This window comes from Tachypleus tridentatus, chromosome 7, assembly GCF_004210375.1.
Source record: "Tachypleus tridentatus isolate NWPU-2018 chromosome 7, ASM421037v1, whole genome shotgun sequence".
Lineage (NCBI taxonomy): Eukaryota > Metazoa > Arthropoda > Merostomata > Xiphosura > Limulidae > Tachypleus > Tachypleus tridentatus.
The window spans coordinates 138,288,351-138,307,023 of NC_134831.1; the positions used below are offsets into that span (position 1 = coordinate 138,288,351).

An 18,673-nucleotide genomic window follows, 5' to 3' on the forward strand; every position below is an offset into this window, starting at 1 on the left:
AATGTTTGGTAGTTTTTACAACTATAGTTACTAGTTACCACTGCACAATATTTGTATCTTATGTTTAGACTTTTATAGCAGTTATATTTTGACAATATTATCATATATTACTCTTATAAGCTATGTAAAGAGAGGTTATTGACAAATTTAGTAGTGGTTATTGAATTAGAGAATCCGATAACTAGTTATGAATAAGGTGTGAGAAAGTCCTGTAAGTTCATGAGTTCATTCGTTAGCAGCAACTTAATAACACAATTGTGTTCAGTAAATAATATGTTTACGAAATAGTTTAACTTGTGATAGGTTACTTTTACTGTTGCGCAAATAAAACAGTTAAATATTTTAATCGTTAAGTTCTGTTTTAACGTATTTGGTATGATAAACTCTATAAAGAGAGGAATTACTTCTTTAGCTGGTTCTTATATCAGTTGCTTTTACGATCGGATTACGATGTGCGGCCCCAATTGTTCGTTGATTCTGAAGATAGAGGTGTCAGATCTACGTCATTCAATTTTTTTTTTCTGGTATCATTGTACATTCTAAAGGCTTTTTTCTCAAGTTTATATTTTTTAAATCTTCTATAGGGAACTTATATAGATTTTTTACCAATTAATTTCCATTAAATAAAAATTCATTTAGAATGTTCTTATGGCCAATATTACATTTATATTCAAACACACAACATAAATTTATCTTGTTTTTTGTATTCGAAATTGTTGTTTTTCCCCGTAAAATTTACAAATAAACTATATAATCACAATGAGTGAGGTATAGTAAACTTGAAATTGGGAAATATTGAAAGTAAAAATGATTTTGTGCTAAAAATTATTGAATGATAAGGATGAAAAGCTTGTTATATAATTAACCCGTAAACTCAACGAGTGTTAGAACATTTAAATGTAATTGATATTATATTAACATGCGTTTCATTGTTGTAAATGGTTAATGTACGCATCACATCACAAGAATCTAATGTAAACCTAATTTTGAATCATCTTATTTACATCTGCGTGTCACGTAATTTTAATATTATTTCAACAGCACATCATTATTTAATTAATTCGTTTATATTACGCGATTGGAGCACGTACTGTTTTGCAATACCTAATTTATTTAAAACTGTATCGATTATCTTTTAGTTTCACTACAATAGTCGAGTAATTCATACAAATCGCATTAAGCGAGATATGCTTTCAGTAAGGGTTAATCACCTGTTGTTTTTTTTTCAATCATAAACTGTCAAGACACACTTTCTTCTTTGGATGCTACTTATCAACTGTGTAAGATTATTACATTTATTACAGAAATTTGTGTTCGTTCTGAATTTTCTCTGAAAAAATTCACTCATAGTTCAAAGCACATATTTCCCAAACGTTCACTAGCGCTTGACTTTGAACTAACTGGTAGAAGGTTAGTTTAAAACACACATTACCTAAATATCTAGTTGTGTTTTGAACGTCCGAAAACAGACTACAACCCATATTTCTTCTGTAATACTTGTAATGGTGCTCAAGGAAAATCTCTCAACCGTTAAAGCTTAACTTAATTGAATTAAAGTTATAAAGCATTAGATACTTTACAAACAAAATTCTTCTTCTTTATCTTCTAATTCAGATGGAAGATGAAGCCAGACAAAAATAAAACAAACGGTTTCTTGAATTTCGCGCAAAGCTACATGAGGGCTATCTGTGCTAGCCGTCCCTAATTTAGTAGTGTAATACTAGAGGGAAAGCAACTACCGTATTTTCCGGTTAATAAGCCGAATCGCCGAATAAGCCGAGGCCAATTTTCAGCTCTGAAAATGAGGGTTTTTGCTTATTGCCGCCCAATAAGCCGAAGCCGTTTTTAAGAAGTGACAAGTTTCTTCAAAATGATTTCTTAGTCTCGTTTCAGCGTCAGCATGCATGTTGTGTGTGATCATTGGCGTTCTGTAGTAAAGCAGAACGTGTCGTATTGAGACAGAGATGGAATCAATATGTCATTCGTTATTGGCTCCACTCACTGTAATTAGGTAACCAATGAAATTCCAGAAACAACGTTTCACTGTAGTCGTAACGTGCTTTGCTGATGGGACAAAATTACCGCCTATGGTCATTTTCAAAAGAAAAATATTTCCTAAGAAGAAGAAATTTCCGAAAGGAGTGATCGGCCAATAAGCCGACTCCCAGAAATCAGGTCCAAAACTTAGGGCCAGAAATTCGGCTTATTAGGCGGAAAATACGGTAGTTATCACCAACTCTTTGGCTACTCTTTTACCAATGAATAGTGGGATTGACAGTAACTTTATAACGCCCACACGGCTGAAAGAGAGAGCATGTTTGGTGTGACGGGGATTCGAACCCGCAACCATCGCATTACGAGTCGAACGCCTCAACCACCTGGCTATCCCGGGCCAAACGGTTTTTTTTTACCAGCGTCTTTTATATAAATTTTTCCGGAATCTAATTGATTGAAAATTTTATTTTCAAGTTTTAAAATTCCGTATCTAGTTTTAAATGAATCATTGAAGCATTACCTATACAAAGAAGCAATTTCCAATAACTGTCTCCCCTGGTGTCACCTAGAGGCTAGATTGACATAGCAAATGGTGGTGGTATGTGTTCATATGCACAACCTTATTTTTTGTTTGAGTAACAACATCTTTAAGGATTCTACAATAGCCTTATGAAAGATTGGGAACTTTTTAACTTAACCTTATTTTACGCGACTGATTACAAAATGGCTTTTTCTTTTTTACTTTCCTTGATAAAAACGCAAAACAGTCATGCAAATTACTACTCATGCAAAGTGTAATATATTGTATAGAAATACAGAAAATTTTCTCTTCCTCACTAAAATGTGCAACATTTGGTTCGTTGCGGTTTTAATTTTAGGTAAGTTCTTAACGATATGTTATAGACTATTTAATTAAACTTTGTATCATTACATCGCTTATTCCGCTTCATATAGCTGAGTAATGCTATTTTGATTCTGATGGGTTTTTTTTTATTACGCTTCAAAATTAATGTTTAACATTTTATTCGTAATTTATGCAATAAGATTGGCATAATGGTTTCAGCATAATCCATTTCCTACTTTGTGTCCTAGTGAGACTGTGAAAAGTTTACAAATTTAGAATGTTAAAAATCCAAATTATATTATCCGCGGTGGATACAGAAGATAACCCAATGTGTCTTTGTTTTTAAAGAAAGAAAGAAAAAACGTTTTCCTATTCATAAATTTTCGGCGTTTTCTTCCCCCTATTTCTATATATATTGTATGGTAAAAAAAGTTTAAAATGGATATGAAGGGCGTTATGGTTTAACAAAGAACAAGAGTGAGTGAAATAATGCTGCAAAATTATACTTTGGTTTGAATTTTACGCAAAGTTGTACGAGGGCTATCTGAGATAGCCGTCTTTAATTTAACAGTTAAAGGCAGCTAGTCACTACCAACCACTGTCAACTCTTGGGCTACTCTTTTACAAACGATTAGTGAAATTTACTAACAAGTTATAACTCCCCCATGGTTGAAAGGGTAAGCATGTTTGATGGGACGAGGATTCAAATCCATGATCCTTAGATTGGGAGTCGAGCGCCTTAACCACATGGCCATGCCGAACATTGTAACGTAAATTGAGTATTAACCGAATTTTCATTAACCAACAAGTTTGGGAGTTGAGTGTTAACATTCTACAATGAATATCTCAATTCAGATAAGGAGAATTATGATTGGTCTTTGTTTACAAAAATTGAAAATTATTAAAACGAAAATGAAGTGCAGGGGAAGTACATGACAAAGTTATTTCTGAAAATACATTAGTCATTACATTAGTAATAGCAAGTATTTTAACAATATCAGAAGACGTCGAATAGAATTACAGATCTCCAAATACAAATAGAAAAGAAATGTAAATGATCCGTGAACGTTGAAATGGCCGAACGTATTTATACTCAATGAAGTAAACTTACAAATCACAGGACCTTCGAAACTAGAGAAAATTGTTAAGCAGAGTTATAGAAGGTCACTTATTGCAGGTTCCGAAAAACAAGCGAAATTTTTCTTTTGAAGATGTGAAAAAATCCAAGACAAAAGGTCAGTCTCTGTAACACATTAATTGAAAAATGTTAACGAACGATAACATACATAGACTAAAAGATAAATTAAAAGTGACATCAATAAAAGGATAAGAAGTGTTGGAGAAGAAATAAACAACTTTCAAGGCAATAAAACTATGATATATTGAACTTAAAAGAAATTAAATGCTTAATATTCGTTAGTTTACTAAACACAAAGCTACACGGGTTTTAGCGTTCTAAGCCTTCCGGACTTACCACTTAGCCACTAAATGAATTACGTGCAGTTGCATAAGCTTAGATTAATCAAACTAGAAGATAAAAGCAGAATAAATGATTACATTTTCTGGAGAAGTCAAGAAATAGAGGTAAGTAGAGAAACTGAATAAAATACCAGTAAATAAACTTAAAACTATATGAAAGAGGAAGCAGTAGTTCACAATTTAGTTCCAAAAATACGGTTTTACTAATTAGTGACATGAAACTACAAGAAACATTAAAACACTTATTTTAGTAAAAATTCATCAATGTGAGAGATTAATATCTATAAAACAACCGAATTTACTGAAAAAAGTTCGAAATATTTGACATATTTTAGGGATGTAACTGTGTAAAACATCAAAGTAACAGGAACGACGGTGAAAAGGGTAAGTTATATTGATCAAGGCACGTAATTATGTTTGAAGGCAAGCTATATTGATCAAGGCACGTAACTATGTTTGAAGGTAAGCTGTGTTGATCAAAGCACGAAACTATGTTTGAAGGTAACTATACTGATCAAAGCACGAAACTATGTTTGAAGGTAACTATACTGATCAAGGCACGTAACTATGATTAAAGGTAAGCCATATTGATCAAGGCACGTAACTTTGTTTGAAGGTAACTATACTGATCAAAGCACGAAACTATGTTTGAAGGTAACTATACTGATCAAGGCACGTAACTATGATTAAAGGTAAGCCATATTGATCAAGGCACGTAACTTTGTTTGAAGGTAACTATACTGATCAAGGCACGTAACTATGAAAAAGGTAAGCTATATTGATCAAGGCTCGTAACTATGTTTAGTAGCGGTGAGAAGTGAGTGTAATAGTTAATTTTGTGGTTTTAGTGACATACAACATAATTTGTTCATCTAAATATTTTTTTAATTTTATTTTTCACTAATGGACTTTACAATACATTTGTGTATTAATCCCAGTTGTCTTTCCATCTGTGTTGAGATTCACGAGTTACTGGAGTCGCAGCGTATGGAAAAAATAAATTACAGTAATAATAGTAAAGACTGTCTGATTATTGGTTGTTTGCTATTTGTTTGTGGTTAATTAACAACTCTTGACAGTATAATGTGTAGAGTGAGGACAACCAAGACTTATTCTGGATCTGGGGGTAATCATGTACACATGAGCCCCCTAATATAAAACTATAACTATAAAACGAACCTCTTTCACAGTGAAATCCTGTAGAGAGGTTTTGCTTGAGAATTACACTTTTGGTGCCTAATAAGATTCCTTAGTTCCAAAGCATGAGGTTTATCATCAAAGTAGCCAAAGTTCTAGAATTATCTTACTTGTTGGTTTGTTTTAAAGGCACATTTAACGATCTGCTATGTCCACTGCAGCGAATCAAACCCCAGATTTTAGCGCTGTAAGCCCGCAGACTTACTGCTGTCCCGCCAGGAAATAATTCTTTTGATTATTTTAAAGCCTATTCCTGAAATTATTAATGTAAAAGTGATGTATAAAACACTAGGTGCAATGCTTCTGATTCTTAGCACTAGAGGACAGAACAATTGTTTGCTGGTAATTAAAAATCGTGCGACATAAAAGTGATCGATAGCTAGAATTGTGAATACAACCCACATGGTTAAAAATGTCATTTCAAGTTGCACACATACACACACATATTCGTATCATTTAAATTATTTATTGTCTTCCGTATGGTACAATCATCTAAGTCTTGTTTAGTTTGTTTATTATTGTGAAAATATACTTTGAAAATCGAACGTGTATTTCAGTATTCTAACAAGAAATTTTACAATTTATCTCCGAAAAACTATTTTTTCTAAGCTGTCGTCTTCATTGGGAGATGCTTGACTGTAAGATAGCCAACAAAGACAACACGCAGAGAAAATAAAACAGATTATAAAGAAAGGAATACGAATATTCTACTTGCATGGCACCTTATATGACATCTTGTCTAAATTACCATCTCAGAAAAGCCTTACCATTATTACATTGACCTACTTATATGGAACTTTGGACCGAATAACAGGAATACTTGACATTCACATAACGTTCACGTTGCTTTTAATGTTTGTAGCTTGTTCAGGGGCCCGGCATGGCCACGCGTGTTAAGGCGTGCGACTCGTAATCTGAGGGTCGCGGGTTCGCATCCCCTTTGCGCCAAACATGCTCGCCCTTTCAGCCGTGGGGGCGTTATAATGGGACGGTCAATCCCATTATTTGTTGGTAAAAGAGTAGCCCAAGAGTTGGCGGTGGATGGTAATGACTAGCTGCCTTCCCTCTAGTCTTATACTGCTAAATTAGGGACGGCTGGCACAGATAGCCCTCGAGTAGCTTTGTGTTACTCAAAACAAACAAACAAACAAGCTTGTTCAGTGGCATAATTGTGGTAATAATTAGACACGCAGGGTGCATGTAATGTAAATTTTGTTTCTTTGGCGATAAATCGTAAAAGTAATATATACAACTTGCATCACGCTCATTCATATATAAAGCAACAGTTTGTTTTAATAATTAACTTAATTAACTGAACTAAACAAATCCATGTATTTGTCATTCACAAACTGTTATACCACGTTCTTTGTTCATACTTCAAAAAGATGCAATTATGTGATTTGTTTAAAAAATTAATAAAGGTGTCCAGAGACAAAATTACACAATATGATTAGAAATCAAAATTATATGAAACAAAATCAAAATATAATGTATATCTATATAATTAGACTTTCTTTTTTCTAAATATTCTCGAAAAATAATCACTTAACAGAACTCAAAATATTTGATTTTCGATAACAGAATTGTTTTACCTCAAAAATTAAACAGCATTTAACAATAACTGTCCACGAAATATATTAATTAATACAATAAAAACATAAATATGTTTTAAAATATGTTATGACAAACAGTATCAAATATATTGAACCATATGGCATTTCTTGTAAGAAAACAAAGGAAATACATCATTGATGGTCTTTTAAAATAATTTCAACCAGATCTATAACAAAGGTACATATATATATATACACCAATTCATTTATGCTGTTCAACGGCTATTACAGACAAATTACAGATTCTCTCTTGTTTTAATGTATAAAAAGAGTAAATAAAACCAAATTTTACCTTAAAATAAATTGCACTAGAAATATAGGTTTAGTATTTGGTATATTAATACATTACTTTGTTTTGCACTCACAAAATAATGTTTCTAAACACTAGAAAACATCTCTTTTACAGTCACTTGTGGTTAAAAACATATAAACAACAGCTCTTTTAAAGTTTGCTGAATACTTTACAAACTAATCTTAATTTATTATAAAGATATGAATTTATTCTGATTTCTCAAGTTACAAATACAAACCATAAGCAAGATCTGCTTTAGTTTTCTTCGTCATTATTCATAGTCTTCATTCTCATCTATTATTGAGTAAAATATTAAAAAAATATAAGTATTTGTGTTCTACTTTCAACAAAATCAGTTAAAAAAAAAGGTTTAGCTTAAAACAAACGGTTAATGTTTCTAAACATGGACAGAAGGTTAGTTGAACTTTACAAGAGCGATTTGCATATGCCAATAAACGTAATGGTATGTCTACTGCAGATGCGAACCCTGGCAATACGGGTTTAATTTATCAATTAAATATGTATTCGATTGTCTACTGAATAAATATGATATTGGCATAGCGTTACTGTTAACTTTTGAAAAGCTAAAGGCTGCACCGTTACAGAAAAGGAAGTTTTTAGTGCTCCCAAAGAAATGAAATAATTCACAGAAAAAGACTTTTAGGACAGCAATGAACTCAAATCCAATCCTGTGAAATGTTCTCATCTGCAAAGTGAGGACTATGGTTAATAAAGAGAACCTTCCAGCCCACAAAGCAATTGCAGTAAAACTGGGCTCGCCTAGTAGTACTAAATTTGAAACTGACAATGGTTCACAAGTTTTCATCCATGCCTCGAAAACCAACAGTTATTTTCACGTGAAGGATGGCGGAATAAACTACAATCATGGTGACTACAGTCGACTTCGTACCTGCTAAATCTCCTGATGCATCTCTAATTATTTGTTGTGATTCTAGTTTTTTAAAACGGAACTTTAGAAACCGACGAAAATTGTCTCAAAAGTTGTTATCTAAGATTGACCTTGCCATCCCTCACAGAAGCTTGTTGCAATGCGATGTGTTCGTTGTTGGGCAATAAAACAGCATTTTACGTTGAGTTGTATAGTCATAAGTACCGAAAAGATGCAATAAGATAAGCACACATAAAACCTGTAACTATTCCAGATGTTTACAACTTTCAAAACTGATATTACGTAGTTTCATAAATATTTTTTTAATATTACTGTGTGTGTGTGTGTATTTTGTATAGCAAAACCGCATCGGACTATCTGCTATATCAATGGACGGGAGTCGAACCCTTGATTTTAGAGTTGCAAATATTTAGACTTATCGTTATCCCACAAGGGACTTTATTGGGGGAAGACGTCTTGTTTGTGTGTTTGTGAAGTTAGTAGTTAATTTGTTCAATAACTGTTGCAAAGTATTTAATGAATGGTACAACAAATTAATACAAGAAACTTCAAGGACAATAGTATTAAGTTTAATTACACTATGTAACATAAATTTTGTTCCTGGATAGTATGTGTTATTTCTTAACTGCTTACATTGTAAAAGTACAGAAGATGGACATTACTCTCTTCAAACTTTGCTTTTGTGACCTGGATAACGAAATTTAGAAATTAACCTATTTTCTATGTAAAAACTGGCAAATTTGCACATTTTCATGTACATAAGGTCTGAATATAACAACATATGAATCAAAATTTACACCTATTTATACTAAAGTTCTATAAAAGTGTTTAGAAGTGAGTAGGTTTTCAAGATGTGCGACTGTAATGTAAATCACTTTCACGTATCAGCCCCCAAATACAGTCTCCCATCATGTTTTCGTTATACACTCCTTGGTAGCTGTGTTCAAAATCCAGTATATCTTGGTGAAAGCGCTCGTCTTGCTCCTCTGAGTATGCTCCCATGTTATCCTTTAATTTATCAAAAGGAGTGTTAAGGATATGGACTTTCAGGGACATCCTGCATCCATTTTGCCGTAGTTTTTCACCAGAGTCTCCAGCAATTCTACATAATATTGGGTCTTGTGATTGCCCAAGAAACCTCGAACCACTGCAACAAAGCTGTTTCAAGCTTTTTTTTTTTTCATCCTACTGAGCTTCTTGGGGAATTCTGTACATTCCAGGATCATCTTTATTTGTGGTCCAGCAAAGACACCAGCTTTGACCTTTGCCTCAGACTGCTAAGGAAAGAATTCTCGAACGTACTTGAAGACTGCTTATCAAGAGGTGAGACAAACTGTTTCATAAGACCCAATTTTATGTGCAATGGTGGGAACAACACCTTCTGGAGATCCACTAGTGGCTCACATTTGACATTGTGCCTCTCCACAGAGAACTCGGTCCGTTGTGGCCAGTGATTCCTGTTGTAGTGTGCTGCGGTGTCCTTGATATCCCAAAGGTGAAGATAAAGGGAAACTTAGTTAAACCTCCTTGGAGGCCCATCAGGAATGCCACCATTTTGAAGTCTACGATAACCTCCCAGCCATACTCATCATACTTCAAGGCTTCTAGCAAGGTCTTGACGCTGTTGTATTCCTCTTTGAGGTGCACCAAAATATATTTAAATATTAAAAGGTCTAAAATTTGTATTATATAAAATAGTACTATTTAAGCAAGCAAACATTGTCCGTCTTAACTTCTTGAGTTTTTTTTTTTTTGCAGTGTTTGCAGGTAAAATGAGGTGCCCAGGGTTTGTCATGATCCCTGACAGGCATGCCGAAATATGCTTTGTAGGCTTTACACATTTTAGCAGATGCTGTCACAGAGTACGTTTTCGCTCTTGTCTTAATAAATTGGCCACATACATTGCAGAATGCGTCTTGAGAATGCTTGTAGCTTCTTGATGCCATCTCTGATAACATCAGATAGGTCTATGTGTTCACTTAGACAGCTAGAACTGAACTGAAGTGGTGAGTGGTGAGCCCCTGTATATATATTACTATAAAAAGTTATAGAAAATTCTAAAAGATTCCTGAAAATTTTTGTAAGTTCGGGAAAATTCTCTTTCATCTACTCAGCAATAAATCTATCTGGATTGTTCTGGAAAATGGGTAAAATTGAAAATTTCATTACCCAGGTCACAAAAGCAAGGTTTGAAGAGAAAAATAGGTCTTTTTCATTTACTTTTAGGCATAATCAATTTGGAAATAACACTTTCTGCCCAGGAACAAGAAAAAGTGAAAAAATCTGTTACATAGTGTTACATAAAAATACAAAATGGTGTAAACAGGAAATGCAAAAAAAAGCAGGGAATCACAAGGAAAGTGTACAGCTACAAGATCATTGGTAACATCAGTGAAGTAACTATTTTTTACTTAATGCGAAACAACAAATCTTCATATAATGTCTCAGCACCTATCGGCGCAACAGCTGGAATGGTCACCCAGAGTCCAACTCAGTTTTCATTTTACCAGACTTAACGGTGTATTTGATAACGTTGTATCATCCACATTATCAATGAAAATCGTGAAATAACCTGTGAATTTGATCATTTATCATTAATTCATATCAATATGCTTGTATAATTGCACATCCATCAGCTGCGTGATTATTTGTTGCGTAAACCTAACCAGCTCTTCATCCGCTGCAAAGAAACCAAATCCGGAAATTTATCATTGCAGGTACTTTGTGTTGAGCCCCAGTGGGATACATGCAGCTCCAAAAGTCGTGGTTAGCAATAAATAAAGAAATCCTTTCTTTACTTCTTCCTGGTTTGCGTAAACTTGGTAAATTTGGAGTCAATATGTTATTAATACATAATCAAAACTCAAGACCGCTGTTAATGAAGAAATAGTAATATGACCTTAACACTAAACATCTGTAACTCGTCTAATTCTTTTTTCTACAAATAAACAAAAACTAATACATGTATATTCCTTAACCAGCATACGTTAAAAATATCTCCACAAGAGTAGGATCATCTGCAGGGAGTTTGACAGAGGTTGATATTAAAAACAAAAACAAATCCAAAGTTCGTAAAGTAAAAAGGAAGTCGTTCTAAAAATGTCCATTCTGCTATATGTTGAAATTACGTAAGAATTGTACAAGGCGTTAATAAAACAAACTGGCTTCGCGCCTACTGTAATGAGGGGTGGGGAAAGGGTGAACCATTCTCTTTTCGGAAAAAAAAAACAACGAATGTCTATTGTCTAAATATTATATATTTTTTTTAACGTATCAAATAAATTCTGTAGTTGTACGAGAACTGGTATTGGTATAGCGTTACAGAAAAGGGAGTTTTTAGTCAGTGATGTCGAGGTTTTAGTGTTCCCAAAGAGCACGATTGTACTCGTCATTTGTACAATCAGTTTTATAATATAAATAACATTGTCCAAAACTTTTAAAATGTAAAATGAGTCTGCCGAACTATACATAAATCAGCATCTAGGCAACATTTCTATAAAGTATAGCAAAACTCTGTCGAAACGAGTTAATTATCAGATTACATTGTTTCAGAGTTTTTGATGAAAATAGCTGAACAAATAACGTGAAAAAGGCAACAGTTATTTACAAAGGAAAGCACCGAATTCATAAATATTTGAACTTACTTTACAACGAGTGATTTTTGAACTATAATTAAACTACCCAATGTATATATGTACATAATATGTCACCTGATATTCCAAATTGAATGAAATGAATCTGTTTATTTGTTGCTAAGTTCAAAGCCACAAAAAGTAGGCTAACATTGCTGTGCCCAACTCAGATATCAAAACTCGATTTTCTAGCAATATTAGTATACAAACTTACCGCTTAGCCAATGGTGGCGAGATGGAGGGAAAATAAAATAGACCCAGTTATATTTAGTCACGGTGATAAAAGAATGACTAGATTACGTGTCGTTTCTTGAACTTGAAAGGTAATACACATCTCATATACCAAATATAAGGCTACAAGTACTTACCTCTTCCCCCACGTTTTCTTCCTCTGTTTTTCCTACGGCCACCACGACCACATACTTTGGTAACTGTTTCAGTCGCTTCACATAAGTTCGGATCTCCCTGTATAAGATATTTAATTTTCACCTTCTGATTGGTTACTGGATCGCATTCGCTCCACTCAGCTGACCGGTCATAACGACAATCTGCAAAATCATATCTTAAATTAGTATTTAGTTACTTGCTTTTTAAAACAAAATTTTTCATCAAATCCACTTTCTAAGAAGACTATAGTCATTCGATTTATGTCAACCTATGGCAATGGAATTTCCGATTGATTTGGCCTATTTATGCATTATAAGGTTTAGAAAATGAAATATCAAATTTAATGTCTATTAAGACAATTTGTTTATTTCATTTTTATTGACCAATGGCGAAGAGGTTTCTAATTGGTTAGATTTATTTATGCTTTGCAAGGTATCGTAATACCATATGGAAATCACTGACTGACGTATTAGAAATAAATAAAACAACTTACGCTTAAGACACTTTTTTGTAATCACTCTTGTCTGTTCACATGAAGTTTCACTTCCTGGTTTCAGTGTGTCTAACCTAGTGCGTGTGTTTGCACCTGTGTCACATGCTGACCACTCTCCTTTCTGATAGCGACACACTGAAAAAGTAACAAATTATCATATATATATATATATACTCTAAGGTTGAATGTGGTACAAAATATCTTTATGCCTTGAGAAATAGTGTTTAATTAAGTTACTGAAATCCTAAAATATCTTAATTTCTAAATACCATTTTGAAATATGCAAATTGATATACAGGGGTGGACAAAAAGTGAACTCCTTGAAAGTGTTGTTAATTTGTTGTATCTTTTATTACATAACAGAACACAGTCTACGAGATCTGTTCAAATATAATTTCAAATTCTAATTTTAATACTGGCTTTCGTAAACACCTGAACAACTTTTCATGATTTTAGTTACATATTCTCATAAAAAGTGTTGTGAACCTGTTGAAGTTTCTATTTTTTTAAATTTCGCGCAAAGCCACACGAGAAATATCTGCGCTAGCCGTCCATAATTTAGCAGTGTAGGACTAGAGAGAAGGCAGCTAGTCATCACCACCTACCGCCAACTCTTGGGCTACTCTTTTACCAACGAATAGTGGGATTGACCGTAACATTATAACGGGTGTGACGGGGATTCAAATCCGCGACTCTCGGACTGGGAGTCGAGTGCCTTAACCACCTGGCCATGCCGGGGCCTTTGAAGTTTCTTAGATCTTCATATTCTAATTAGCCTACAAAATGATCAAACAAGTTTCTCCGCAATAATCGAATGTTAAAACGAAACTCAAAATTACATAAATTAGTTTCACAAGTTAATATTTAGTTGGCATTCCCTTGAATTTCAGTACTACTTCACAATGGCGTGATATGCTTTCAATGAGTTTATACAGATGTTTCTGAGTGATTGAGTACTTCAACAGTTTACCTTCTATTTTTGGTTTGCGATCTGTGTGTGTGTTTTATTATAGCACAGCCACAGCAGTATAGCTGCTGTGTCTACCGACGGAAATCGAACCCCTGATTTTAGCGTTATAAATCCGTAGACTTACCGCTGTGCTACCAGGGGACGATTTGCGATCTTTCGTTAACCGCTTTAACTAAGCACATAAATTTTCAATCGGATTTATATCAGGTGATTGATCTGGCTATTCCATAACATCAATTCTCTTATTTCTAAGGTATCTTGTAACGACTCCACAGTTGCAGAGGAACTTGTTTGATCACTTAGTAGCTAATTAGAATAATAAGATCTAAGGATTTTTTTTTTTTTTTTTAATTTCGCATAAAGCTACTCGAGGGCTATCTGTGCTAGCCGTCCCTAATTTAGCAGTGTAAGACTAGAGGGAAGGCAGGTAGTCATCACCACCCACCGCTAACTCTTAGGCTACTCTTTTACGAACGAATAGTGGGATTGACCGTAACATTATAACGCCCCCACGGCTGAAAGGGCGAGCATGTTTGGCGCGACGGGGATGCGAACCCTCGACCCTCAGATTACGAGTCACACGCCTTAACACGCTTGGCCATGCCGGGCCCAAGATCTAAGGAACAACATCAGGTGCACAACACTGTTTATGATAACATATAACTAAAATCATGAAAAGTTTTGGTGCTTAGGAAAACTTGCGTTAAAATTAAGATTTGATATCAAAGTTGAACAGATCTCGTTAGAAAAATACATAGTTTTACATATTTTTTTCTTTTCTCTGATAAAATATATAACAAATGAACAATATTTTCAAGGGGGAGCCACAATTTTTGTCCAGCCTTTGTATATTTTCCATGTCTGTGTTTTCTTAGCAAAGACACATAAGGCTATCTTCTGTGTCCACCGAGAGGAATCAAATCCCTGAGTTTAGCGTTATAAATCCGAAAACCTCCCGCTGTTCCAACGGGGGACTGTATATTTTTAAAGATTTACAAGAGTAACTAGACTTGTTGCTTCGTAAAAGTTAGTTGAATTACTGAAAGTAAATGGGGAAAGTGGCTTTAAATGATTTACATTTTAACAAAAAGTAACGATAGTGCTGCGATTTGTTTGTTACAAGAAAGTCATTTGTTTATCTATTTGCTGGCAACACACCAGCAACTGTGTCTTGTGTGCAAAGATTATTTTATGGGTACTTTAATCGAGTAATTGAAATAATGGTAAAATAAAATAAATAAAGTATTTATAAATATTTTATAATAAAATATTACCCCATTAATTTGTTATACCCTAACACTACATTGTTTTACAGCGCATTATCATACATCTGTCAAGATGAATATATTCTATATTACCCTTTTTGCAGTTTCTTGTAACTATTTTGGCCTGCTCACAAGTTGGATCTCCACGTTTTAAGGTTAGAGTGCGACGTTGGGTATTAGTAGCAACATTGCAGTCTTCCCAAGGGCTCTTTCTGTACCTACATATTCCTGAAAGAAAAAAAATGCTTTCTGGATTGTTGAAATGTAAAAATAAAAAATAAAAATTGCTTTCTGAATTATTTGAAATGTAAAAAAAGAAAAAGAAATGCTCTCTGGATTGTTGAAATGTAAAAATTTAGGGTGTAAGGAATTATTTTTTTATAAAATTTTGTAGGTATATGGTACCCCTTTTTTTGTTCTTATGACTTATAGGCTTATACATAATAAGGCGTCTTCGCTACAACAAACCTTTCTTATGTGTTTAAGACTTCTGGTGATTTAAGTTTTGAGAACCTTCTGAAGAGAAAGATAATAATGTAAACATTGTTGTTACAGTACCTAAAACTGATTCGAATCGGTGAAGAGTGAATTTGTTTATCAGTTTTTGATATGTCTATGTTTACTCATAGCAAATTCATTTCGGACTATTTGCTGTGGTCACCGAGAGAAATAGAACGCTTGATTTTGCTTTTAAATCCGTAGACTTGTCACTGATCCACAGTTTATTGAATAATGTCTGTGCTCTTTCCGTCGTTGAGTGAAAAAACAGTTTTTAGCGTCTTTAGCCCTCATACGCACTGCTGAGTGACCTGGTAACCAACATTTAAAAGTATTTTGTAGTGAGTTCATTCTTCTTGAAGTTTCAGGTGCACTGTTCTTTAGTGAAAGAAAACAAACTGTGGTAAGAGTTTCTCTGTTCGTTTGTTTAATTTGTGCAAAGCTACTCAAGACTGTCTGCTCTAGCCGTCCATAAATTTGAAGTTACAAACTAGATGAAGCGCCTCAATAAGGAAAATATAATCAGATTTTAAAACCACTCGCATACAAATTAAGAGGAAAAAAAAACGATTCGATGTAAAAGTCCCATTCATCTTAAATTTCCTACTTAAGCATGTTAAATGTAGTAATTTATGCACGATAATTATAATTGTATTATACGTAGCTGAACATAATAAACGTAGTTGCTTATGGTGCACCATTTATAAGTTATATTACTAAATATATTTTATTGAATTATGATTAGTTATTTAATTTTACGTGTTTAATTGTAAAATAATATTCTATAGATAACCTATACTCTTCTGGAAACATGAAATGAAACGTGCCTCAGATATATATTAGTTAAGCCTCGTATACGATTAAGAAATAGTTTGTTACCGATAAAGAATGTACACTTAAACTCATATTCTTACATTAAAACTACTTTCAGTTATAAAATGTTACAAATATTATAAGCACATCATTACTGTTTTAAATTTGCTTTCTTGTACAAACACTTCTCTTTCCTCAGTGGCTTAGTGGTAAAACTCTGTGCTTATAACAGTAAAAATCGGATTTCGATACCGGTAGTTTAGCTTTGTGCGTAACAGTATTGTTTTTATTGTTTGTTTTTAGAATTTCGCACAAAGCTACTCGAGGGATATCTGTGCTAGCCGTCCCTAATTTAGCAGTGTAAGACTAGAGGGAAGGCAGCTAGTCATCACCACCCACCGCCAACTCTTGGGCTACTCTTTTACCAACGAATAGTGGGATACGTAACAGTAAACTAATAAACAAAGGTGCAAAGATATTTGAGGCAACAATGTCAACCACAGTCTTACCAGGATGTCTTCCCGAGCGTGGTGATCGTGGAACACGATAGATGACTTCCTCTAAGGAGTCCTCATAGAGTTCATCAGATGTTTCAGAAGAAACCATTATACCCACAAAAGCAGTTATAAAACAGAACAAAATAATTTTCTCCATTTTCTACAACAAACGAAAAAAAATGAAGCATTAATTTTGGAAATTACTGTTAAAACGGCTAAAATACAATCAATAAGGATATCCTAAATCATGCAAATAAATCAAAGCAATCATTATTTGTTTCGAAGGTAATCATATTGCTAATCCAATTTGAAATAACGTTAAGCACAAAACATAACTCTGCGAAAAAGCAAGTAAAACTAGCAAATAATGCACCGAATTAAAGTCAGAATATCGTTAAAATATATGAGAAACCCACACATAAGAACTTCTTTTCATTAGGTAAACACAATTGCTATACCACTTCTTTTTGTGATCCTGTTGTGTTTTCAGTCTCTCTTCTCTTATATTCAGCTTCTTATGATCACCTTTAGCAACCCTAGTCATCTGGCATCACATTCTCACACAAATAATGTATAGCTAACACAACAGTCACGTGGTTTTAAGGCTTGATTGTGCTATTCTAGTGTGACGTTAATATAGTTATTTGAAGGACACGTAAAACATTCCATTCCCATTCTGCTAATGATGAAAGCTTATATACGATTTACTGACTAAATAGGTTACGTCACTTTCTACAAGGAAGTTTACTGAATGCTATTGTATCAGGCTATTTAGTTTGATATTTTATTTCAAACATAATATGTTTGTTTGTATGTGGAGTGTCCTTTGTGGAACCGTTGCTGTTACACGTTGCTTGTTTCTCAACTTGTATAACCTTTGATAAAAAACAGGAAAACTGTAATAAACAATTATTACATACCTTAGATTCTTATAGTTTATTCGTCTATTATTTATTAAATGTTTCCAACTTCCAGTTCTAAATCAGGAGATATACAGTAATTCATGTGTTAAATTTAGCTTTTTGTGTTATATTTTGTTATAGGGGTATATCTTATTTTCCGTGAGATCATTATGCTGTTGGCCAACATCTTCATAGAGCAAGAATAGTTTCTGACTGCCACATGTGGTGAGGATATTATTAACTTATTAGAATTTCACGCGCGATTTGTGAGAACAGGTTAGATGTTCTTAAGAACTTTTTGAAGAAGTGTTCTCTTTGGTCTTTAAGATGTTTTTCTTCGGTTTGTTGAATTTGCTTTACGTTTTCCAGATTTGTGTATAATTTAGTCTTGGTCGAATCAATGTTTCAGTTTAATTGTATACAGTGTATTCGACCATTCATTTCAGTTTTCATGTATTTAGTTTTTCTTATGTTTTCCTATCCATGTCAGTTGTGTTTTGTTCACCAGTTATAACAAAGTCCAGTCTTTTTTATTGCGCATTTGGTAAGTTACACAATATTTACTGCTTTCAACAACTAAATCGTTGACTCATTTGTTGTTGTTTTTTTCCGTGAACCCAAAATACCATGAAGGGACATAAAGTTGTAGTTGGTTGAAACAGATTGAAGCACTAAACGTCAAATCTCTACCAGTATCCATATTTTCGAATGTTTTATGTCATATAAATGAGTTTAAGAACAAATATGTAAGTTATTAGATTACATGTTAAAAAGTTGCTGCTTTTACTTGCAGCTAATGTTTATGCCTAGTTACTCTTGTCAAAAAGTAATTTAATATTTGTTTTTCTTTTTAGAAATAAGTTGTTATAAAAATAACGGAAAAACA

The 18,673-nt window shown here is 33.6% G+C and overlaps 1 protein-coding gene across 2 annotated transcripts; it reads right to left on the reverse strand.

The window, feature by feature from the left end:
- Nucleotides 1–6,782: 6,782 nt before the first annotated feature.
- On the reverse strand, nucleotides 6,783–17,516 carry LOC143256707 (uncharacterized). Of its 2 annotated transcripts, none has more exons than XM_076514291.1 (6): nucleotides 17,344–17,516; nucleotides 16,898–17,045; nucleotides 15,171–15,305; nucleotides 12,843–12,977; nucleotides 12,331–12,510; nucleotides 6,783–7,714 (listed from the first exon to the last, which is right to left on the reverse strand). In XM_076514291.1, exons 2-6 carry the CDS (start codon nucleotides 17,040–17,042, stop codon nucleotides 7,692–7,694), a joined length of 618 nt encoding a protein of 205 aa, XP_076370406.1. In that variant the 5' UTR covers nucleotides 17,043–17,045; nucleotides 17,344–17,516; the 3' UTR covers nucleotides 6,783–7,691. The 2 variants fall into 2 exon arrangements, with proteins under 2 accessions (XP_076370406.1, XP_076370407.1); XM_076514292.1 differs by having other exon boundaries at nucleotides 17,302–17,516.
- Between the last annotated feature and the right edge of the window lie 1,157 nt (nucleotides 17,517–18,673).